This window comes from Aristolochia californica, unplaced genomic scaffold (genome assembly GCF_029961685.1).
Source record: "Aristolochia californica isolate CCGP_79_NKW_82.1479 unplaced genomic scaffold, dmAriCali1.0.hap1 SCAF_1, whole genome shotgun sequence".
NCBI lineage: Eukaryota > Viridiplantae > Streptophyta > Magnoliopsida > Piperales > Aristolochiaceae > Aristolochia > Aristolochia californica.
The window spans coordinates 50,837,164-50,862,229 of record NW_027181770.1 but is presented as its reverse complement, the minus strand read 5'-3'; the positions used below and the strand labels follow the sequence as shown (position 1 = coordinate 50,862,229).

The following is a 25,066-nucleotide window of genomic DNA, read 5'->3' as shown; positions in this document are numbered from 1 at the left end:
AAAAGAGGGGGAGATTGTTAGACCATTAATAAAATCACATTGATCTCCATTATTTTGATAATAACAAATGGGTAGGTTGAAAGTCTACTACTAACGGTGGTATCAGTGTATTTTAGACATAAGACTTCTAACACAAATATTTTGAAGTCTATGGCAAAGCTCAAGAAAAAATAATGATCAATCAAGTTGCCAAGTCAAGACCAGAAGCAAAAACACATTGAAGATAGTTGTTTTTATGAAGAACTTACACAAATAAGAAGATTAAAGATTTGAAGACTAGAGTTAGTCAAATACAAATCTCAAGAACTCTAGTATTTAAGTAGAAAGACAACCAAACTTTGATTCTTAAGCACATCTATGTTATGGAGCTTTAGAGCATGAAATACTTCAAAACCATGTTTTAATCAAATGCATATAAATGTTTTACAAACAAATCCCTTAGAATAACCTATATCATTCTTAAATGTCAAAATAGTACACTAGCATATGACATGATTGATCAACCTACATGGGCTTGATCGATCATCCAAAATGTATTTTGTCATAACTTATAAAACATGATCGATTATTGGCTTAAGCATGAAGGATTATATAGAATGTTGCATGATCGGTCATCCATTATTGCATGATCAATCATACAAAACTATGTATAACTAGTTTTATAAAGTATGATCGATCAATCGAAATGGGTTGATTGATCAATGGGTTTTCTTAAAGGTTGAAAATTCATTGATTGATGCCCTGATCAATCAATAGGCTTAAGGAATAGAAAAAAATTTAGCCATTATATATGGTTGATCAATCATACCTTTTGGTTAATTGATCAACTCTTTTTTTAGTTTTTTAGTAACAAGCAAAAAATTACTAGTTTGGTTGGGAAACTTATAAATAGGGCCCCAAACTCATTGAGGGTCAAGAATTGAGTTTATCTTGGCTTACCAAACCTTTGGAAAAAAATTTCTGAGCTTCATATTGCGATTTTACCCTTTTGAAAAGAAAAAAAATTCATATTTGCCCAAACCTTCTATTTTCTCTTCACTTTCTTTGCATTCAAAACTCCATCTAGCTCTGACACATTTCACTTCTCGTGCTTAAATATTTGAAAGCTTGGATCTCACTAGGAGAAAGATTATCTCTCCAAAAAGAAAGTTTTAAGTTTGTTTTTATTCTTTTATATTTTGTACTTTATTTTATAAAGGTTTTCTACTACCTTAAAGTTAGATCAATTGGCATTCTAGAGCCTTAAATCTAGGAGGGAGTGCCTATTAGACCCGGGATCTAGTTTATATTGAATCTCTTGGGGAGAGAACAATTTGTGTTAATTGGGGATTATACTTGGCTTAAAGAGACCCTGAAATCTCTTTGTACTTTTAGCTAATAGAGTTAATAGTAGAATTTTCCCAAGCAAGGGTGGTGATTACCTTTAGGGGAACATTAAAAATACAAAATGATTGTCTCCATATGATGTATACTTGTTTACTACTTCTTTCTAACTATATTTTAGTACTCAATGCGTTTAATTTTTTAATTTAAAATTTCAATTCACCCCCATCTTGAGAAGCCATTAGGGACAACAATTCTTAGGGCCGTTTATGTGGATGACATCATTTTTTATTGGCAGTGACAAGATTGAAATTCAGAAAACTAAAAATGAACTCACCATAGTATTTCAAACTAAGGATTTGGGTTTGCTGAAATACTTTATTAGCATTGAAGTTTTGCAGTCAAAACAAGATATTATATTATCATAAAGGGAATATGTATGAGATTTATCGAAAGAGACAAGTATGCTAGGCTGCAAACCTCTTGATTCTCCTATGGAACCAAATGTTAAATTCCATACTAAGGAAGGAGATGATGTAGATGTTGGATGATTCCTAAGGTTTGTCAACAAACTAATCTACCTTATCATAACTCAATTAGATATTTTCTTTGCGGTAAGTATTTTTAGTCAATTTTATGCATCATCCATGGATATTACATTGGTACGATTTGGAAAGAATTTTGAAATATCTCAAGAAAAATCCAGGACAAAAATTATTGTATAAGAACCATAGATATGTAAATATAGAAGGGTTTGCAAATGCAAATTGGTCCAGTACTCTAGATGATTGAAAATACACTTCTGATTATTGCACCATGATTGGTGAACTTGGTCACTTGGTGAAGGAAAAAACAAGCTACGCTAACTTGCTCCAATGCAGAAGCAGAGTATTAAACTATGACTCATGTTGTAAGCGAAATGGTATGTCTTAAATCTTTATTATCAGAATTGGATTTTTTATCTAGACTTACAAAATGGTATGACTAAAACTTTTATTATTAGAATTGGGTTTTTCATCTAAAACTTTTATGCACCTTCATACTGACAATCAAACAATAATTCATATTATCATAAACAGTGTTTCATGAAAAGACCAAACATATTGAAGTTGACAACCATTTTATGAGAGAAAACTTACAAACTAGAGATAAGCATGCACTATATTCCTTTGACAAATCAACTTGCAAATATATTTATCAAAGTCGTGTAAGCAATAACAAAGTTATGAATTTATGATGTATATGTACCAGTTTGAGAGAGAGTGTTGAAATGTCACCCATGTGTGGTAGGGCAACAATTTTATAAATAGGACAACTCTCTACAGAGAGTAACATGACTTTGTAATTATACAAATTGGTGGATGTATTTTTTTTTTATATCTCTTCTTTTTATAAGTGTAGTCCTAAAAGCATTATTAGCATTGTAATCATCACATTTCAACTATACATTGATCCAAGAAATGGTGGGTTAAAGCATTGAGTTTTAGCCTCTCTTCTCTAAATTCTTCTCTTCTTTACTTCTCTCTTTCTCTTATCATCTCCCACAAGTTAGCGTTTCTCCTTTCTCCACCTTATTTTCTTCTCATTCTTTTCTCTCTTCCTTCTTCTCCTAATCTTCTTCTGGAATTATTATGAGAATATCCTAAAATTCAACACGTTTTTCTTAATGAACCTAAAAAAACTGGATTACAGGAGTAGAGTTTTCCCTCCGCTTTCTAACAGGCTTGAATAAAAAATCAAGCATAGTAATACACGGTTCAACCTTCTAGTTTGGTAAAATCGTAGAAAAATGAAAGACGATAGTCTGCCTCGTGTCCTTAATTACCATCGCGTAGATTAAGCACCTTTACGTGGTCTTTTCCTATTAGCTGAAAAGCCGCATTTAAAAAGTGACGATTTACCTGTGAAATACAGCTCCAAGAATCCGGCCAGTGCAAATAGAAAGGTTATGACGTGGGTGACTCAACCCGTCCTTCATCTGGGTCAGTGGTCACTGCAGTGCCCGAATTCGACAGACAGATAACGCCATCAGAAATAAATTATTATGGCTTTTAATCACTAATACTCCTCTAATGTTTTGCTTTTTATTTCTTAGTCTACTTCATATATCGTTTAATTAAGTGGGAGAAACTGAGTAGAGAAGTGGAGCAGCAGCTTTTCCCCGAGTCCGTGCATCTTCTTGTGCTAGAGAAACTGCAGACATGGAGGTTGGATTTCTGGGCTTAGGAATAATGGGCAAGGCAATGTCTATAAATCTCCTGAAAAACGGATTTAAGGTCACAGTATGGAACCGGACTCTCTCCAAGGTATTAATAACCTCTTTGCTGAGTCATTTTTCTCTTCCTTGCAATTATTTCCTTTTTCATTGACAGAAATATGTTAGATCATGAATCTATTTCTTTAGCTGGTCTTTTTGTTATTTTTTTTACAAAGGAATTGCAGTATTTACGGGAATTTGATATAATTTAACTAGTTTTCTATATCATCTGAAGGCTTATCTTGGGTGGTCATTTTAGTCCCTTAATTGGCTACGTTAGAGTGCATTTGGATTCTGCAAGATTTGTTCATGCATAAATATTGATTCTTTCATTTCCATGTAAAGATCTTTTTCTTCATGAGTACACTTAGACTACCCAGCCAAATACGGATACACCTCCATGAGCTTTGGCGTTGATCTAGTTTTTTTGTATCATCTTGCTTCCTATCTTAGGGTTCATTTTAGGCCTTAGTTTTGCCAGGGTGCATTAATGTTGCTTGTGAGTTTGAGTCTGCTATGGATAGTTAACTATTGATAGATGAGTTCTGGATGTTCTAGAACCTTCTAACGCTGTATAAGAATAAAGCACAAGTGTTTCCAATGTAAATTTCACTTTTTGATGGTGGTCAAAAAGTTGTGAGATATTGGAACATCTAACATTTACAGTTAGATGCACAAACAAGCTTTAAATTCCTGCCATTTTACTAAAAGTAGGTTACTTTTCTAATTTCGGAAAGGTTCCACGAGTCAATTGATTTTTTTACCACCAGAAGCTGGCATTGCCATTGTCTTCAACTATGATTTGCAAGTAAAACAAAATGAAAATTGTTAGGCTTTCCTGAACTAGGTAGCCATGATGTCAATCAATATGAATTGTCGGATTTTCTTCTGAAATAGTTAACTTTGCTATTTAATTATCTTCATATAAGCCATTTCAGTAGTGGCTCATACATTGGCTCAGCATCCACTAATGCTTGGTCTTCAAAGAAAAATTGCAATGGAATTTCTCTTTGTCCAATTACTCTTTTGTGTATCTTGTGTCCCTGAGTTCTTCATTAGAATAATATCCTTTCTAGCCATGCTGCCAAAGAAATACTTGTGAAATGGTAGATTCCTCATTGAGGAATTCTGGAGTCATTCCAGTCCTATTACTTCAGTGAACTGGATATCCTAAGAGCTTCACAAACCGCTTGTTAGATTTGACCTTAATGATGAGGCGTAAAATGCTTATATTGTGCACATAGCATGTAAAATGCTTCACAGAGCATGTGAGCACAGGATCCCACTAGCATTCTCAGGCTCCTTGTGTACTTGCAACTTGGCTGATGCTGAAATCTGAGCACCCTAGAATGGTGTCAACTTGTTCCAAAGGAATTTCTTGGTCTCAGTGGTCATTGAAAGGTGATTCAACCTTGCAAAAAAAAAAAAAAAAGTGATTCTGCCAACATAATCAGCTGAATGTGGGAGGTGAAGCTTACCTCCCTATTTGAAGAAATTTTAGCCATTGTTCTCAGTTGACAATTGTATGACAGCCCACCATTGAGAAGGTAACAGTACTTCGGATTCCCTTGCCAAAGATGGTGTCTCCTGCCCCTCTATAGGTATAGGGGTTGACAACTTCTCATTGTTCCACCACCTTACTCTTTTACCAATAAGCAATAAAATTCATTTTTTTTTTTAAATCTTGCTGACAAGCTCACAGGCATGGTTGCCTGCTGAAATCACTACTTATAGATGCTCTAGCATCTGGTGAGTGTCTGACGGTCAGTCACCAGATGTTTACAGAATGTCTCACCTTATATCAGATTCCATGTTAGATCTGGAGCAAATACACATTTCTGGACAGACGTCTGGCTTAGGGATTGTATGCTAAAGAGTCAATTTTCAAGGCTCTACAATTAAGTGAAGATGTCACCATGCAAGAGTTAAAGCAAGGGGAAGGATCTAGAAAAGCTTGGAGCTCTCAGTTCAGACGAGCTTTAACTGAGGAGATCACTGATATTACAGAACTATTACATAGGCTGGAAGCCTTCTATTTTTCTGAGCATGCCAATGATGACATTATATAGTCTTTGGAATATTTGGGGGAATCTCTACTGCCTCTCTCTAAAGGAAGAGTTGGATTGGTGTAGATCCTCGTTCTACTTTTGATGATAGCAAGCAAAAAAATGACTGACCCTGTGCTTGAGAAAAGATAAACTCCTCAAAGGTTTCACAAGCACTTAATCGAATAAAGAAGGTTAATTGGTCAAAGAATTGGCTGAACAAAGCTTTGATGGAATGTTGATCAATTTTTGCAAAGCAAGGTACTGGAGGAAGGTTGATCGACCTTGTCAAGTTGATCCATCAAGTTTTTAATTTAGAAGGCTAAAGGAAGTTAAGTTGATCAATCAAGTTTTTAATTCAGAAAGTTACTGGAAGTCAACTTGACTAAACAAGAAAAAGATATAAAATAAAAAAGCTATTAGGAGCAGGTTGATTGACCAAGTTGCCTTTGATTGACTAAGTTTTGCAGCAGTAGAAGGAATGTCGATCAATCAAGCCAATCCCAAAAGATTCCGAGGAGTTGTTTTTAGCTTCAATTTAGAGTCTATAGGTCTTCAAATCATGTAAGTGACCTACTACTATGATCAAACAACTCAAGAAGAAAATTTCATGTGTTATCTCATGATGTTTAATTGAGTTTTCATCAAGTTTTACAAAAAGGACAAAATGTCCTTTATACAGCTCAATGGTTCAATTTTAGAAAGTTGACATCTCCATATTTAAGTTATTCTCTCCTCAAACAAGTTGAGGATCAATTTCCAAGGAGCCTAAGACCACTCCCAGGCTTGCTTTGACTTTAGAAACAAATTTGTGAAGTTTAATCTTGAGATTTTTGGATATTAAACTTGACTGGAATCAAAGAAACATTTGAAGGGTCTATTCTCAATTAAATGGTGCAAATAATATGTCATTAGAAAGCTATACCTGTCTAGGTTCCAATGAATCAAACCATTCATGAATTGATATTTTTTAGAAGAAGTTATTGTCAATTTACTACAGTATGTTCAACAAAACCGAAAATAAGATGCATCCATTGATTAATGTCTTTTGATGTGATAAGATGCATCCATTGATTAATGTCTTTTGATGTGATAAGATGCATCCATTGACTAATGTCTTTTGATGTGATAAGATACATCTATTGATTAGTGACTTTTGGAGTGATAAGATGTATCTATTGATTAGTGTCTTTTGAGTAGTATAAATATCCATGTATTCAAGCTTTGTAAAAAGAGCAAGCAATTGTATTAAAGAAATTCATTTTCTTTTGTCTCTTCTTTATCAAAAGTGATTCAAACTCAGCCCTTAGAGTTTGAAGACGTACCTTCTTAACTCTGTCAACTCCTATGACAAATTTTTGAAGAGTATCCCATGCTTGTTTGGATTTGGTATCGTTGGCAACCTCACGAACATGTCATCATCCAAACCTTGGTGTATGACAATAGGTGCACATTGATCCATCTTCCTCTTTTTCTCCAAGGCTTTCTTTTCATTTGTTGGCAAAACCACTTCATTTTCTTGTTTTTCAAAACCTTTCTCAACTATCTCCCATAATCCTTAAGAGCCAAGGATAACCTTCATCCGAATTGACAACTCTCATAGTTGGTTTTGGATACTTGTGGATATTGGAAAGAAAGAGATGCTCTCTTTGAACTCATTCTCTCAACCTCGCTCTGATACCACTTTGTTGGAAGCAATAGTTGGCAAACAACTCAAAGAAAGATAAAGGAAGAAAAAAAAACAAAGGAGAGACAAAAGAAAAGGAATTTCTTTAATACAATTGCGTGCTCTTTTTATAAAGCTTGAGTACATGGGTATTTATACTACTCAAAAGATACTAATCAATAGAGTCTATCTCAGATTTCTTCACAAGAGTCTTGACAGTGGTGAATCAAACGAAAAGGCTAGGAGAAAAGATTGAAGATGTTCGGGTTGTTGAGAAGATTCTATGTTCTCTCAACACAAAATTCAATCATGTGGTGGTAGCCATTGAAGAGTCTAAAGACTTGGAGATCATGTCCATTGATGAATTAAATGGGTCATTACGAACCCATGAGGAGAGAATGAATCGAGGCAAACAAGAGCAAGTTGAGCAAGCCTTGCAAGGAAAGTTATCTCTCAAATCTAAAAGTGAAAGCACTTTGAGAGGTGTAAGAGGTCGTGGACGTTGATGTAATCAAGGAAGAGGTAATGATGAGCAAAATTCTATTTTTGAGAATAGAAACCAGACTTCTCAAAGAAGTTGTGGAAGAGGAAGAGGAAGAGGTAACAATGGAGGCAACTATTGGAGAAATAATGAGGTAATAATTGACAAATCCAAAATTGAATGTTATTCTTGTCGGAAATATGGACATTACTCATGGGAGTGTCAATTCAAGAAAGTTGTGTTATGCACGCAATAACATTAAATGTTATGCATGTAATAACATTATTATTTTAGTTGTTTTATTTAATTTACTTTATTTTATTTCAGTTTTAGGTCATAGGGGTATTTTTGGAATATTTTATTTATAGGGGTATTTTTGAATATTTTATTTATAGGGTATTTTTAGAATATTTTATTGTAAACCCTAAACCGGGTGAACCCTATTTAAGGGGTAAGAGTAATGAGAAAAAAACATTGAAGTATTAAGAATTAGGTTAAATCTAGCGTAGAGAGGCTTAGAGTTCTCATCAACGAGCTCTAGGGTTATCAAGCTTCCCTTAGGCTTGATTTTTCGTTTTCATCTCCCCCATGTTTTCCTATTACCCCTACGGTAATGCCTGGAAGACCTGTAACCCGTGGCAGACCCTAGATCCTCCCAAAGAATCCACGTGTCAGATCCGGGACCGTAACAACTGGTATCAAAGCGGGAACACATTAATATCAGAGCAGGGTTCTCCGACGAAAATCAGCAAAAGTGAATTACTGGAGTTGATCCTCAGATATCAGGCAAATACTGACAAAAAATTTGATGAGATGTTCGAAAGGTTCTCTAAATTTAATCTCGATATAGAGAGGTTGAATGGGAGGATAGACAACATAACAAGTTTAACGAGTGGAAGGAACACAACGCCAGCCCAAAACGGAGGGGGAGATAAGTTTGCTGCGAGAGAGAAATTCGCTGCTGAAGTCGCTCGACATGTCTAGGAAGGGCAGGAGACGCAAGAAATCAGAGCGCCCCCTGTCTCTCCAGCGGCGGCGAAATCCGAAACTGGGGACACAAATCTGAAATTGGACTCCAAATTTCCAAAATCTGACTGCAGGGACCCGGGAAATCCAAAATCGGAGGGGTTTTCTGCTAACACCTCGTCGGCGTTGGACAAATTGGGTGAGACCTCAAATCCGAATTCACACCAACAAGGCTCACGGCAAGCAAAACACCTTGCCAGACAGGAGAAGGTAATATTTCCGGTGCTTCTTCCGATCGGGATGTGTTTTGGAGAGCACTCTGTCTTGGAAAAATTCCAAGCGGCGACGCCTCAGCGGACTTCTCTTCGTCACCGAAGAAGCAGGAGATCTCGTCGGCGTCGTAGGCGAAATATCCGCAAGGGGTCTCTGTTCCGGGGGGGCCAACGGGCTGCGATTCGCCACCGGAGTAGCAGGAGACTCCGTCAGAGAAATTTTTGCCTTGTTCGGGGCCGTGAGGACGGAAGACGACCGTCGGCCGCCTTCGTCGGTGCCGTGAGGGAAGGAGCAGATGTCGACAAGGTTTCCGCACTTACCGACGACTGCTATGTTTGGGATCGACAGGAGGATATGGTAAGTTTCTGATTTCCGCAGAAGACTCGTCGGCGAAATTTTCGCCGAAGGAAGAAGATGGGTTTCAATTCAAATTTTCCTAAGTTAGGAAAATTTGATGAGCGCAGGAAACAGAGTTGCGCGCCAGACCGGGTTTCTTGAAACGAGTCAACCCAGGCCAACTCGGACCGGGCCACCCAAAAAAAAAACTCCAAGTTTGGGCATCCAGAGGGTGTTCATAGCTATCGCAGATGTTACTTCGGCACAGGTGGAGACGTCGGCATACAGACCCTACTTCTGAGCTTGCGGACAAGCTCGTCTTCCAGGGGGGTGTAATGTTATGCACGCAATAACATTAAATGTTATGCATGTAATAACATTATTATTTTAGTTGTTTTATTTTATTTCAGTTTTAGGTCATAGGGGTATTTTTGGAATATTTTATTTATAGGGGTATTTTTGGAATATTTTATTTATAGGGGTATTTTTAGAATATTTTATTGTAAACCCTAAACCGGGTGAACCCTATTTAAGGGGTAAGAGTAATGAGAAAAAAACATTGAAGTATTAAGAATTAGGTTAAATCTGGCGTAGAGAGGTTTAAAATTCTCATCAACGAGCTCTAGGGTTATCAAGCTTCCCTTAGGCTTGATCTTTCGTTTTCATCTCCTCCATGTCTTCCTACTACCCCTACGGTAATGCCTAGAAGACCCGTAACCCGTGGCAGACCCTAGATCCTCCCAAAGAATCCACGTGTCAGATCCGGGACCGTAACAAGTTGATGAAGAGTCAAAATTGATTGAGTACAAGGAAGAAGTTAAGGAGCCTAAATTATTCCTTTCACTAAAGGATGAGCCCGTGGGAAAAAAATAGTACATGGTACTTTGAAAATGGCGCTAGCAACCACATGATAGGTGATGGAAGCAAATTTGTGGAACTTGACAATAACGTAATGGGCCATGTACGTTTTGGTGATGATACAAAGGTGGAGATTAAAGGCAAAGGTACAGTCTTATTTCAAATGAAAGGTGGTGGCCACAAAATTCTTTATAATGTTTATTATATTCCCAAGATGAAAAGTAATATTTTGAGTATTAGGCAATTTTTGGAGAGTGGCTACAAAATCACCGTGGAAGATTGCTTTCTTTGGCTTAGAGATCGAGAAGCCAATCTTATTGCTAAGGTCACAATGACAAAGAATCGAATGTTTATGCTTGATATGAAGAACATTGGAGCAATGTGTTTAAAAACTTGTGTGAAAGATCCATCATGGATTTGTCACATGAGATTTGGTCATCTAAACTTTGGAGGACTTAGAGACTTGGAAGAAAAGAATATGGTGAAGGGCATTCCAAAAGTTAATCATCCCAATCAAGTATGTGAAGCGTGCTTACTTGGCAAGCATTCAAGAAAGAGTTTTCTGAAACAATCTACTAGAAGAACCACCAGTCCACTTGAACTGATCCATGCTGATGTATGCAGTCCTATCAACCCTCAATCTCTTGGTAAAAACTCTTACTTTATCCTTTTTATTGATGACTTTTCTAGAAAAACATGGATATATTTTTGAAGTACAAGAGTGAGGCTTTTGAGGCATTCAAAAAGTTTAAAGTTCGAGTTGAGAAAGAAAATGGTTATGAGATTAAAGCACTATAAACCGATCTAGGGGGAGAATTCACTTCCAATGAATTCAAGAATTTTTGTGAAAGACATGGAATTCGTCGCCCTTTAACAGCTCCTAGATCGCCACAACAAAATGGAGTTGCAGAGAGGAAGAATAGAACAATCCTCAACATGGCTAGAACAATGTTGGAGAGCAAGATGATGCCAAAAGAATTTTGGGCAGAAGCTGTTGCTTGTGCAGTTTATCTCTCAAATCGATCACCAAAAAAAATCTTAAAGAATGTAACGCCGCTTCTATGGAGTGGACGGAAGCCAAGTGTGTCACACTTGCGAGTTTTCGGATCTGTAGCCTATGTTCATGTTCCAGAACAAGAGAGATCTAATCTCGATGATAGAAGCAAGAAGTTTGTGTTCATTGGCTATGACAAAAATTCAAAAGGCTACAAGGTCTTCAATCCTAGCAATAATAAAATTCTAGTAAGTAGAGATGTTGAGTTTGAAGAAGATGCTTCATGTGATTGGAGTGATAATGAGGAAGGAGTCTATGATTTTCGTCCATACTTTGAAGAAGAAGAGTCTGTAGTGCAACAAACTCAAGGTGAAATTACTCCAACCTCACCAAATATATTATCTCAAGCATCATCGTCATTTTCTTCACCTTCATCTTAATCAATTGAAGGACCTCAAAGATATTGGAACCTTGAAGACATCTGCAATGAAACTGAAAAGTTAGAAGATGAAAACTTATTTTGTTTTTTCTCTAATGATGAACCTTTGAGTTTTGAAGAAGCTGTATAAGAGAAAAGGTGGACACAAGCCATGAATGAAGAAATTCAAGCCATTGAAAAGAATGACACTTGAAAACTTGTTTCTCTTCCAAGTGGTCATCGGGCTATTGGAGTTAAATGGGTATTCAAAGCTGAAGAATTCCAAGGGGAAGGTAGAGAGATACAAAGAGGTTAGTTGCTAAGGGGTACAAGCAAAAAAATGGCGTTGACTATGGAGAAGTATTTGCTCCTATTGCTTGCCTAGAGACGATCCAATTGCTAATTTCTCTTGCAGCTCAAAATAATTGGAAGATTCATCAAATGGATGTAAAGTTTGTTTTTATGAATGGTTATCTAAAAGAGGTCTACATTGAACAACCATTAGGATATGTTGTTAAAGGCCATCAAAACAAAGTGCTACAATTGAAGAAGGCTTTGTATGGACTCAAGCAAGCGCCAAGAGCTTGGTATAGCCGTCTTGATAAGTATTTCCAAGAGAATGATTTTACTAGGTGCATGCATGAATATGCACTTTATGGAAAACAAGGAAATGGAGGATTATTTTTTGTTTGTGTCTATGTGGATGATCTTATTTTCACAGGAAGTAATCCAAGAATGTTTGAAGACTTCAAGAAGTCTATGACTCAAGAATTTGAAATGAGTAACATGGGCCTCATGTCTTACTACGTGGGAATTGAAGTAAAGCAAATGGAGGATGGAATTTTCATCTCTCAAGAGGCTTATGCAAAGGAAGTGATCAAGAAATTAAACATGGTAAATTGTAATCCCACCAATACCCCCATGGAATGTGGCAAGAAACTTTCTAAAATGGACGATGGAGCAAGAGTAGACCCAACTTTATTCAAAAGCCTTGTGGGAAGTTTGAGGTACTTGACTTGTACCAGGTCTGATATTTTGTTTTCAGTTGGAATTGTGAGTCGATTCATGGAAAATCCTTCTGAAATGCACATGAAAGCAGCTAGAAGGATTCTTCGTTATCTCAAAGGTACCTTTGACTATGGAAATTTCTATTCATCTTCAAATGAATTCAAGTTGAGAGGGTATTGTGATAGTGACTATGCTGGAGATATTGATGATAGAAATGGCACTACTGGGTTTGTCTTCTTTTGGGGGAATAGTCACTCTCTCAACATGTGAATCTGAGTATATTGCTGCAACTTCTTTTGCCTATCATGCAATTTGGTTAAGAAGACTATTAAAGGAGCTCCATTTAGAACTAAGTAAAGCAACCAAGATTATGATAGACAACAAATTGGTACTTTGTTATGAACCCAATAGCAAAACGAGTCAGGCAGAGACACCATGGCTGAGTCAATGACTCTGACTGAGTCAGTTAATTAGTCATTTAGTTTACTTTTCAAGTTAAATGCCATGGAGGGGCAAAATTGTAATTTTTCTCTTGAACCTTGTAGACATGAACCCTATTTAGAGGGGGAATGGAATGAAAAAGAACAAGTCTGAATTTAGGTTAAAATAGAGGGTTTGAGTTTTCCTAAATGATCTCGAGGGTTTTCAAGCTTCCCTTTGGCTTGATATTCTATTTTCTTTTCTTCTTCCGTACAAATCACCGTGTTAGATCCGGGGCCGTAACAAATTGGTATCAGAGCTGAAATAATGAGCGATTCGTGGATAGTAGATAAAATATGCACAGTACTCTGCGACGAAATCTCAACAATGCTACATCAGTCTGCCATTAACATGGAAGATAGGTTGCTAGAATTCGAGAAGCGTCAAATTTTTTTCAGGACGGGAGGTCACCATTTCGGAAGATGAAGAGTTGGGTTGCATCAAGCAGGGAATTCCAACGGCGCAATCCAGAGCTGGGCATTCCGAACATGGGGAGCCTGGAAATCCAAGGGTTGAAGCTTATGGGGCACAAAACGCTTCGGAACAGTCCGACGAGCGCCAACCCTTTTCGAAACTTCAGCCCCGATTTGCTGATGTTCACCGCCAGGAATCGGCAAATTGCAGCGCAGATCGAACAAGGGAAAAATGGGAATGGTGCCCACTGTGGGGCCTCTGTCTTTAAAATTCCCGAGACTCCCCATTCACCGTCGAGAATGGCCGTCCAACAGGGATTTCCTCTGAGCATGGAAATCCAGCGCCAACACCCAGAGTTGTGAAATCAGCAATCGGGGAGACTGGAAATTCCCAAGCCGAGAAGCTCCACGACAAATTCCGGCTAGATGCCTCTGCTATTCGCCGTCGGGGAAAGCTTCCTAAGGTAGTTTTTCTCGGCGATGACGGTGCTGGGAACACGGAAGACCAAAAACCCAAAACAATTGATTTCGCCGTGGAGAGTGTGGCAGTGAGGGAAGAAGACACTTTCGGCACAATGATTTTTGGTCGGAAATGGCCAAAACAGGACAAAGACCCTGATGGTGGTATGGGTGAAATCGCCAGGCGTGCCGAGGAGACGAATTCGCTGTTGCAGAAGAATATGTGCAGTTCCTGTTTGTCAAAATCCGTGGAATTCAAGTTGAAAGGCTGTATAATTGCTTTGGTTAATAGTAACAACCTCCAATTAAGTGAAGTGCAGTATCTGGTGCTTGATGAAGCTAACCAAATGCTTGTTGTTGGGTTCGAAGAGGATGTAGAAGTTCTTTTTGAACAAATTCCATCTGACCGACAGAGCATGATTTTCTCAGCAACTATGCCTGGGCATATCTTAGAGATGGGAATTGGTTTGCACTTTGATAATCTTGCTATAACAGATGATGACTGTGATATTAAGTTAGGTGTTGTTGATGTCTTTTCTGAGCTTGAATCAGTTGCATTGATTAAATTTGATTTAAGCATGTTATTAAGTTGTGTTTGCTCTAATGGAAATGTGCAAGAAGAGGAGGGGGCAGAAATTGCCACTTCTCATTATGATAGAGCAATCCTTGTATTCCTCACAGGCTGGGATGAAATATCTAAACTTCTTGAAAAGATCAAAGGGAATAAACTTCTTGGTGATTCTAACAAGTGCCTAATTCTTCCTCTTCATGGTTCAATGTCCACAGCTAACCAGCGTGAAATATTTGACTGACCACCAAGTAGTTTGAGGAAAATAGTGGTGGCAACAAATATTGCGGGGAGCAGTATCACCATTGATGATGTAGTGCACGTGCTAGACTGTGGGAAGGAGACTAGTTATGATGCTTTGAACAAATTGGCTTGTTTGTTACCTTCTTGAATATGGCTTCAGCTCCTCAGAGGAGAGGACGTGCAGGGCGGGTGCAGCCTGGTGTTTGCTACAGGCTTTACCTGAAGCTTATCTATGATGCCATGCCGCAGTACCAGTAACCTGAAATTTTTCGGATCCCTTTACAAGAGCTATGCCTTCATATAAAAAGTCTACAACTTGGAAAGATTGCTTTATTCCTAGCAAAGGCTCTTCAACCGCCGGATCCCCAATCTGTTCAGAATGTGATCGAACTGCTGAAAACAATTGGAGCCCTTGATAAAATCGGGTGCCTTGATCCTGCATTGACAATTGCTGCTGCTCTTGCACATAGGGATCCTCTTGGTCGTCACCTCTGCACTCTTCCTTTGGATCCAAATATTGGAAAGATGCTTCTCATGGGATGTATTTTCCAGTGCCTTGATCCTGCATTGACAATTGCTGCTGCTCTTGCACATAGGGATCCTCTTGGTCGTCACCTCTGCACTCTTCCTTTGGATCCAAATATTGGAAAGATGCTTCTCATGAGATGTATTTTCCAGTGCCTTGATCCTGCATTGACAATTGCTGCTGCTCTTGCACATAGGGATCCATTTGTTCTGCCAATAAGCAGGAAAGAGGAAGCTGATGCTGCAAAGAGATCCTTTGCTGGGGATTCTCACAGTGATCATATAGCACTCCTCAAAGCATTTGATGGATGGAAACGCAGTGGGAAGGAATGTACAGTCAGTATTTATGCTGAGATGCGTGGCCATGGAATGTCAGGTGACTCTGATCACATTACTCAGCCACATACTGATGGGAGGGGGGCCATTTTGGCTATGACTACTGCGCTACACCAGTCAGGGCTTCATCCGAATCCAGTGGATTATGTACATGCTCATGACACATCCACTACACTGGGTGATGTTGTTGAAGACAATGGAAGTTCAGGGGTTGTGGCATTGTCTCAACAAAAAGGTGCAGCTGGTCATCTCCTGGGGGCAGCTGGGGCAGTTGAAGCAATCTTTGCTGCCTTGGCACTACACTATGGAATGGCTCAACCAACCATACATCGTCACCATGCAGATCCTGTTTTCCATGATGGTTTCAGGCCTCTGAGTGTTTCAAGGTGCAGGAAATTGAGGGGGTTAGTACTGCTGAGTCTTCTCAATCCCAGGGGGCTGGTCATGATGTTGTTGCTGCCATGCTGGAAAAGTGTGGGCAGTGCAACCTTGCCAATGAGGGCCACCGTGAGGGGCTGTTTCACACCAGTCCAGGATTGATGGAGGGCAGAGATGCTACTTGGGGAGATGGGGCGACGTCGGCACACATCCCTACCTACGACCTTAAGGACATACTCGTTCTCCAGGGGGGGTGTAATGTTATGAACCCAATAGCAGGCCGAGTCAGGCAGAGACACCATGGCTGAGTCAATGACTCTGACTGAGTCAGTTAATTAGTCATTTAGTTTACTTTTCAAGTTAAATACCATGGAGGGGCAAAATTGTAATTTTTCTTGAACGTTGTAGACATGAACCCTATTTAGAGGGGGAATGGAATGAAAAAGAAAAAGTCTGAATTTAGGTTAAAACAGAGGGTTTGAGTTCTCCCAAACGAGCTCGAGGGTCCTCAAGTTTCCCTTCGGCTTGATTTTCTATTTTCTTTTCTTCTTCCGTACGAATCGCCATGTTAGATCCGGGGCCGTAACACACTTGCTCTAGCAAAGAATCCAATGTTTCATGATCAATCCAAGCATATACAAGATATCATTTCATCCGAGAGTGTGTTGAAAAAATGGAAGTTGAGATGGAATATGTGAAGTCACTTGATCAAGTTGCTGACATTTTCACAAAGCCTCTCAAATATGAAAGTTTTCAGAAGCTGAAAATGTTTATCGGTGTTGCAAAGATATCAAGTTTAAGAGGGGGTGTTGGATATTAAACTTGATTGGAATCAAATAAATATTTGAAGGGCCTCTGTTCATTTAAATGGTGCAAATAATCTGTCATTGGAAAGTTATAGCTGTCTAGGTTCCAATGAATCAGACCATTCATGAATTGATGTTTTCTAGAAGAAGTTATTGTCAATTTACTACAGGCTGTTCAACAAAATCGAAAATAAGATACATCCCTTGATTAATGTCTTTTGATGTGATAAGATGCATCCCTTGATTAATGTCTTTTGATGTGATAAGATGCATCCATTGACTAATGTCTTTTGATGTGATAAGATACATCTATTGATTGGTGACTTTTGGAGTGATAAGATGTATCTATTGATTAGTATCTTTTGAGTTGTATAAATACCCATGTACTCAAGCTTTGTAAAAAGAGTAAGCAATTGTATTAAAGAATTTCCTTTTCTTTTGTTTCTCCTTTGTTATTTCTTCTTCCTTTATCTTTCTTTGAGTTGCTTGCCCACTATTGCTTCCAATAGAGATTTGAAGGGACTACTCTCTCATTTTTAGAAAGAGCTAAATATCTTAGAGCATTTATTATAAAATCTGTGATTGTTTAGCTCTTTCTAAAAATGAGAGAGTGGTCCCTTCAAATCATCTCATACACTTTAGCAAAATTGTTATGGTTTGTATGATTGTTATGATTGCTAGAAGTGTTGTTTTTCTATTCTTATCTCATACACTTTAGCAAAATTGGTATTGCTTGTATTTGCATAAGCTTTGTCTGGTTGAGATGCATTTCAACATTTGAAGTATATATGAGCTAGTCCTTTGGAAATTATTGAATGTGCTTGGTCTCATTTGGTTGAACTTGTGCTATTTTAATTTGAAATTACTCATTGTTTTCAGCCAACCAAGTGTGTGCTCATATTGTCAAATTGGATTTATCTTGAACTGCTTTGAAAAGGCCCCTTTGATTACAAAACCAATCCTGTGTTTACAGTTGAATTTTATATTTTAAGATCAAGTAAAGACTAAATTTTAGTTGTTCTTCACATTAGGCAAATAGAATTAAATGTAATCAATTTTATTCTTATCGTTGTGAAACAGCCTACATAGGAGGCTTTGTATGCACTAAAAATTACAATCAAACAACTCTTGCAATCGTGTTTGGTCAATCCTTGTTTAGGTGAGACCAAATCCTCAACCCATATTATCTGTAAAGCCTTTGAGGTGGTGCTTGGTTGCTGAAAATACCTCTGTGGGTATAGGCTTGTGTAGCCTATTAATTTTGTAATATCCCTTGTGAGCCTAATCTTGGGTAGCCTAGTTGGAGCTGTTGTAAGTCTCTTAGTGGTGGAGGCACTTTTGGAGTGGGTATAGCAACCTGAGTTTAGGTTGTGAACAACTATAAACCAATGTGTTTGTTGCGATGTTTGATTTTATTTGTATTGAATTTTAGTTTTAAATCAATTTGCAAATAGAAACATACATCAACAAAGGGAAAATCACGCATAGCCCAGCAAAAAAAAAATTAAATTTGGTACTAGAGGCATTCCGTTGTGTGTGTGTGTGGGGGGTGGGGTGGGGGGTTGGTGAGAAGGGTGTGTCATCAAGGCTCTGTTCTCATAGCTTTTCCTGGGCCCATTGGCTGGAAGCTTGGCCCTTAAGTCAATACTTCAAACAAATTCTCGGTACCTTTAATTTAATAGTTAAAGGTAATTCAGCTATAGTTATTTGTTGGATAAAAAGGAAGTTTCCAATCTGCCATTGTGCTTTTGATACTTGTTCAAAGAAATCAAAGACATTTGCATTCCATTGGTAGTCTCTTGTTAGAACACCTTGAGGTCTGCTAATAATATTTTTTATGTATTGACAAAAGAGGTCGTATCTAGGCTATCCACCATTTTGAAGAAAAAGGTGCAAAACCTACACTTATCCATAGAATATGAGTTTTTGAATAAACAGAGTGTTTGCAATGGACGCATTCTGGTTGACTGTATGATTGGTTGATTGTTTCGGTTTCAATATATTGTATTTGTGAGAACTCTGAAGTGTTTTGAGTTCTGTGAAGCTCTTCTCAGCTAAAGACACTCACCTGCTGTCCAGGACATTATCACTAGTTTCAACACTTAACTCTGGAAGATTGCATAACCATTATAAAAATAAATAAATGAAGTTATTGCAATATTTATTGACATTGTTCTAGTCATACTTTTTTGGAGTGGTTAATTAACAAGTGAGCTGTTAGACAAATGTAAGACCAGCCATTCAGAGAAGTCTTGGTTAGTGAATAAGCTCCTGATATAGAAGATTAAGGTGCAGAGATGAGAATGCTAGGTGGATACTTGACCAAATTAAGAAAGCCAATTGGCAAGCAATATATTAGATGCAAGGAGCTGCAGTTTGAGCTTATGCAACATGAAAGGTTTTGTCTATGTTGATTTATGGACCAGAAAGAAGGCGACATGGATGAAAGTGTTGAAAAATGCCAAGCTAGGAATAGAAGTAGCAAGATGGAGTGGAATGGAGGAGGTTACTCATGCTGCTGATCCGAATAGGGCTCCAATGATGATGATAACTGTGATATGTATAAATGAATTCATCAAATTGAAATGTGTCCGATCCTAGTGAATGAGTGAAATAGGATGAATAAAGAAACAGTTCCTTTTAATTTTTAAAAAAAAAGAAAATAAAGGATTTCCTAATGATTTTGCCATTTTTTGTAAAACTTTTGTTGTGAAACTGGAGTCTTAAAGAGGAGAGCATGTTTCAAAAATAATTTGGCATAATATACTGCAAACTAAAAATTTCTTATTGTAAAAATAGAAATGACTGAATACATAGAAGCTGATATTGTCCCAGTGATAGACCCGAATTTTCATGAATTTATCAAAATTTCTAGATTTGCAAGAATTATGTAATTAGGAGCACATATCTTTTTGTAGAAGTTTCTCCTCCTTTAATTGAAGTCCACCAATCCTTTTTAGCAGCTGCTCCTTGATGGTAGGTCCCTCACTCACAAGATGGTGTAGAGTTTATTTGAGACATGGTATGACCTCCTTAGCATGTGGAGTTCAGTGGCCTATCGACCTATTTGATTCTAACAAGGATTTCTCCTCTATCTCAACTTCCTATTCAAACTCAAATTTTAGCTTAAAGCGTCCTCCAATTGAGTTTGATCCCAAACCCAACATGTGAGGTCCATTGGGCCCTATTCCATAAAGTTTTAAATAAATTTTTTTGAAAAATAATTTTCATTAAACAATTTTGAGTAGTTATTTGAAAGTCATTTAGGGGTTAGAATATTAATAATTTTAAATTTAATCAGTAATTTCTTGGGTTTGTTGATTTCTCTTGAAATTAGAATGTTACTCCTGAGATGAGTTTCTCTTGGAATAAAAAAATTTTGAAAATAATTTTCATTAAACAATTTTGAGTAGTTATTTGAAAAATCATTTAGGGGGTTAGAATATTTATAATTTTAAGTATAATCAGTAATTTCTTGGGTTTGTTGATTTCTCTTGAAATTAGAATGTTACTCCTGAGATGAGTTTCTCTTGGAATAAAACCTTCAAACTTTGTAAAAAACACGAATTCTCTAGTGGCTAGATGCATCAAATAAAGTATTTATGTGATCATTTTCACTCCCAAAGAATCATATATCTTACAAAAAAGTTGGGCCAATTCCTAAGATTAAAGGATGTGAAATGAACGGGCAATTAGGATCATGGGCTCAAGGTCTAATTATCGAATCAAGTGGTCACCCCTCCTTTGTGCTATAGACACACTATATTATATGGTGATGTGACAACTAGTCAGTGATGGTTCTTGAGCACTAGTGATACGCAGTCGGAAGTGCCACCGACGGGGTTGCACATGGCAGGGCCAAATATGGGTGCACTGGTATTACCATCAGAAAGAGCATTCCAAAATGGTATGACAACACCAAGTCCTCAAAAAGCCCACCTGGGGCCAGCAACTCCTTCATAGGGCCCAAAAATGTCAATCTAGCACGAAACAGCCGCAGATGGGGCACAAGGGCACACATGGCCAGCTGTTGCTGCCTAGGCGTATGCGCGGTTGAGCAGCAGAAGCATGTCGGGCGGCGGGGCACGCAGGCGGTAGAGTGCAGGGCGTGTGCGCGGCATGACACATAGCGTGCACAAGCATGGCCGGCAGCTACATAACCGTGTGGCCAGCATCTAGTTGGCAGGCTGCCTGTTTTCTTTGAAATTCGAAATTTGAGTTCTACCTATCTTAAAGCGATTGGGATAGGGTTGTTTGAGACAAATAAAGTTACATGGGATATTGCTCATTTGAATTTGAATAATGAGGGGATTTGCCTTGCTTATGTGGTGAATTCTCATAGGTTTATGTAAGATATGGGATAAGGGAGATTTATCCTCAATTTACTTATAAATAGGTCTTGTAAACTTGATATATTCATCTCAAAATTCATGCAAAGAATACTTTATTTCTGTCTAGGCTCAGTTCTCTTCATTTTGGCTTAGTTTCTTCTAAGGCTTTCTAGCCTACTTTTCACCCAACGTAAGCTAGGCCGCTCACCGAAGTTTAAGGAGAATCCTAGCCTGATCTAGTGGTGTGACAACTAGTATCAGAGCATAAGCGTTTCAACCATGGCTTCCTCGGAACCGATGATGGAAATTCTTCTAAACAAAGGTAAGAAGAAAATCTCTGAAACTGAATCTCTTTTAACTTCATTTGAATCAAGGTTCGAGAAGGTAGAGTTCCAATGCTCGAGTTGGGAGGAGAAGATTCAAGAGGTGGTGGACTTCCGACAACATAGCCTTGAGGCGCTTCAAGGGCTAGGGGACGATGTTCATAATATCATTGCAGTGGTAAAAGCGGACACGTGTAACAACTTAGACGAGATGCGGTCTGAGCTAGAAGAGATGCGGATGAGAATGGAAAAAGCTTCTAAACTCTCAAACGAAGAACTAAAGGTTAGTATTGCTTCCATGTTCTTTGTTGATGATGCTATTTTAAGGTGGAGAAGGAGAATGGGTGATGCCGAGGATGGAAAAGACTTGGTAGATACTTGGAAAGATTTCAAGTACGAATTGAAGCTCCATTTGTTTTCAGAAGATGTCGACTACCTAGCGAGCAAGGAATTGTGGGCATTACAAAAAAAGGAACTTCCAATCCTTTACTTCGTTAATACTAAGTATTCCTTACATGGCCGACGATGATCGGTTATTTTCATTTTTGGTTGGACTTCGTCCATGGGCTGAGCAAGAAAATCAAGGTGTCAAGATGTGAAGACGCTTGCAACCGCTTTAGCCACCATCCAAAAGTTAACAGATTTTGAGAGAAAATCTGATGAAAACGCCTCTAAATCCACAAAAGTTGACAAAAATGGGTACAAGAAGAATGCAAGAAGAAGCAATCTTGGAACCGGAATTCCAAGAACGAGAATCAGAACTCTAAAAACAGGGAAAAAAAGAAGAACTTTATGGACAAATGTTCTTCTAATAAAAAGATTAAATGTTTTATTTAAGAAGGTGATCACATGTGGGATTGTTCGAAAAAGAGCAATTGAATGCCATAAAAAAGGATGAAGCCATTGAGCAACCAAATAACAAACCTAGAATGGGTTCAATGATGTTACTCAACTCCATTCAAGCACACATCGAAAGGTTTACAACACTGGTGGTAAGACCTAAACAAGAACTTATTTATTTAGATGTTTTGCTCAATGACATTAAAACAAAAGTCATGATCGACACAGGGGTTACCCACAACTTCGTTTTGGTGGAGGAAGCAAGACAACTAAACATAAGATGAGAGCAAGATGATAGTCGAATGAAGGTTATCAATTCAGCGGCCAAGGTGATGCTTGGCATGGCAAAGCACCCCCGAATCGTTGTTGGAAAGTGGGTAGACTTTCTCGATTTTGTCGTTGTTCACATAGACCATTTTAATATAATTTCGGGCATAGAATTTCTTCGTAATTGCAAGGCATTTGTAATACCCTATTTGGGAGTTGTAGGGATTATGGATGTGGTTGGGCCTTGTATAATATCAGATAATGGGGATAGTGTTAAGGGGAAACCCGCGATGCATACAACTCTCTAGCTTAAGAAAGGACTTAAGCGAGGAGAGTCTACTTTTCGTAATGCTTTTATAGCAAAAGAACAACGGGTTTAGAATCAATTGGTGCCGACCGATATAGAAAAAGTCCTAATGGAGTTCAAGGACTTAATGCCGAAGGAATTTCCAAAGAAGTTATCTCCATGGAAGGAGGTTGACCACATGATCGAGCTTGAGCGGGGTGCTAAACCACCAGCCAAGGCACCCTACCGCATGACACTGAAAGAATTGGAGGAGCTTCGAAACCAACTTGGGGCGTTGCTTGAAGCCAGGTTCATCCAACCTTCCAAAGTTCCGTTCGGCGTACCTGTACGTTTTCAAAAGAAGAATGGTAGCATGAGGTTATACATTGACTATTGGGCATTGAACAAAGCGATGACAAAGAACAAGTATTCAATTCCCCTCATTGTGGACTTGTTTGATCAACTCCGTCATGCTCGTGCTTTAGTAAGCTTGACTTGAGGTCGGGTTACTATCAAGTTCGAATCGCTCAAAGAGATGAGAAAAAGACCACATGCATAACGAGGTATGGTTCATACAAGTTTCTTGTCATGCCGTTTGGCTTGTACTCTTACGAACAAACTTTTCCAGCTTTTTCTGGATCAATTTGTAGTCGTCTATTTGGATGAAATTATTGTGTATGGTAGAGACATGGAGGAGTATTTGCATCACTTGAAGAAAGTGTTCGAGGTGTTGCGAAAGAACATTATTTTCATCAAAAGGGAGAAGTGCTCATTTGCCCTATCGGAGTTGTTATTTTTGGGACATTGGATCGAAGGAGAACGAATATGGATGGACGAAAAGAAGGTGTAAGCCTTTGCTGACTGGTGCCTTCCAACCAAAGTATCGGAACTGCAGAGTTTCCTTGGGCTCGTGAACTACTATTGGAAATTCATTAAGGGAATTTCAGACTTAATGGCTCTCTTGACAGATCTTTTGAAGAAGAGGCAACAATGGCATTGGTCGAGCAAGTGCCAAGAAGTGTATGAGTCCCTCAAAGATGCGGTCACCAAAGAACCGGTTCTGCAGCTTGCCGATTTCAGCAAACCTTTTGAGGCAGCTATCGATGCCTTTGACTTTGCCATTGGTGGTGTTTTATAATAGGACAGACGTACGATCACTTTCTAGAGTCGAAAGCTTAATGAGATGGAGTAGCACTATATCGTTCAAGAACAGCCATTGTGCATTGTTTACACACTAGGTGCTATTACTTGTTGGGATCGAAGTTTGTAGTGAAGATGGATAAAGTAGCATCTAGCGACTTTCTCACACAAATGAAGCTTAGCCCAAAGCAAGCTCAATGGCAAGACTTCTTGGCAGAATTTGACATGTTGCTCGAGTACAAACCTAGTAAGAACAACAATGTAGCCAATGCCTTAAGCCGCAAAGCTGAACTAACTGCACTTAAACTAGACACTATTGCTTCTCTTAGCCAGGTTTGTACAACTTTAACCGATTGCATCAAGGTAGGTCTTCGACAAGACTCCTGCCGCTCTTGGAGGTACACGTCAATTTTGGTTGAATGAGGGCCTTTTGTGCACAAAAGGGGGACGATTGTTTGTTCCCAAACACGATGGTCTTCGACGTGAATTGTTGTGGGAATGTCATGACACCAAGTTGGCTGGATATCCTGGACCAAGGCGAACAGTTGCTCTATTAAAAGGCAATTACTATTAGCCTGGAATGGAGCAAGATGTGGAAGAGTACGTTTTCAATTGCTTTATTTGCCAACAAGATACGGTGGAACGACAAAAACCTAGGGTTTTGCTTGAACCCTATCTATTCTAGAAAGAACATGGCAAGCTGTCTCTATGGAATTTATTTTTGGACTCAAAAAAGCAGAGGGCCTCGGTTCCATTATGGTGGTGGTAGACCAATTTTCGAATTATAATACGTTCGTGGCTGTACCGAGAGATTATACGGTGGAGGAGGTAGCAAAAACATTTATGGCCAATGTAGTGAAGCATTGGGGGGTGCCGAACACAATTATAAGTGATCGAGATCCTTAATTCATGGGTAAGTTCTGGACCGAACTCTTCAAAATTCTTGAAACTACCCTTAAATTTTTCCACAATTTTCCATCCTCAAACCAATGGGTAGACGGATCAGATCAATGCCACCATCTTGGAGGAATTTTTACAACACTTTG

The 25,066-nt window shown here is 38.4% G+C and overlaps 1 protein-coding gene across 1 annotated transcript in view; it reads left to right on the top strand.

The window, feature by feature from the left end:
• Positions 1-3,286: 3,286 nt before the first annotated feature.
• LOC137950074 (glyoxylate/succinic semialdehyde reductase 1-like) overlaps positions 3,287-25,066 on the top strand; it is a 34,247-nt gene continuing 12,467 nt past the window's right edge. Inside the window, exon 1 of the mRNA XM_068796439.1 lies at positions 3,287-3,629. Coding sequence (XP_068652540.1) covers positions 3,525-3,629 — 105 coding nt within the window. The 5' untranslated portion in view covers positions 3,287-3,524. The remainder of the gene's footprint in view (positions 3,630-25,066) is intronic.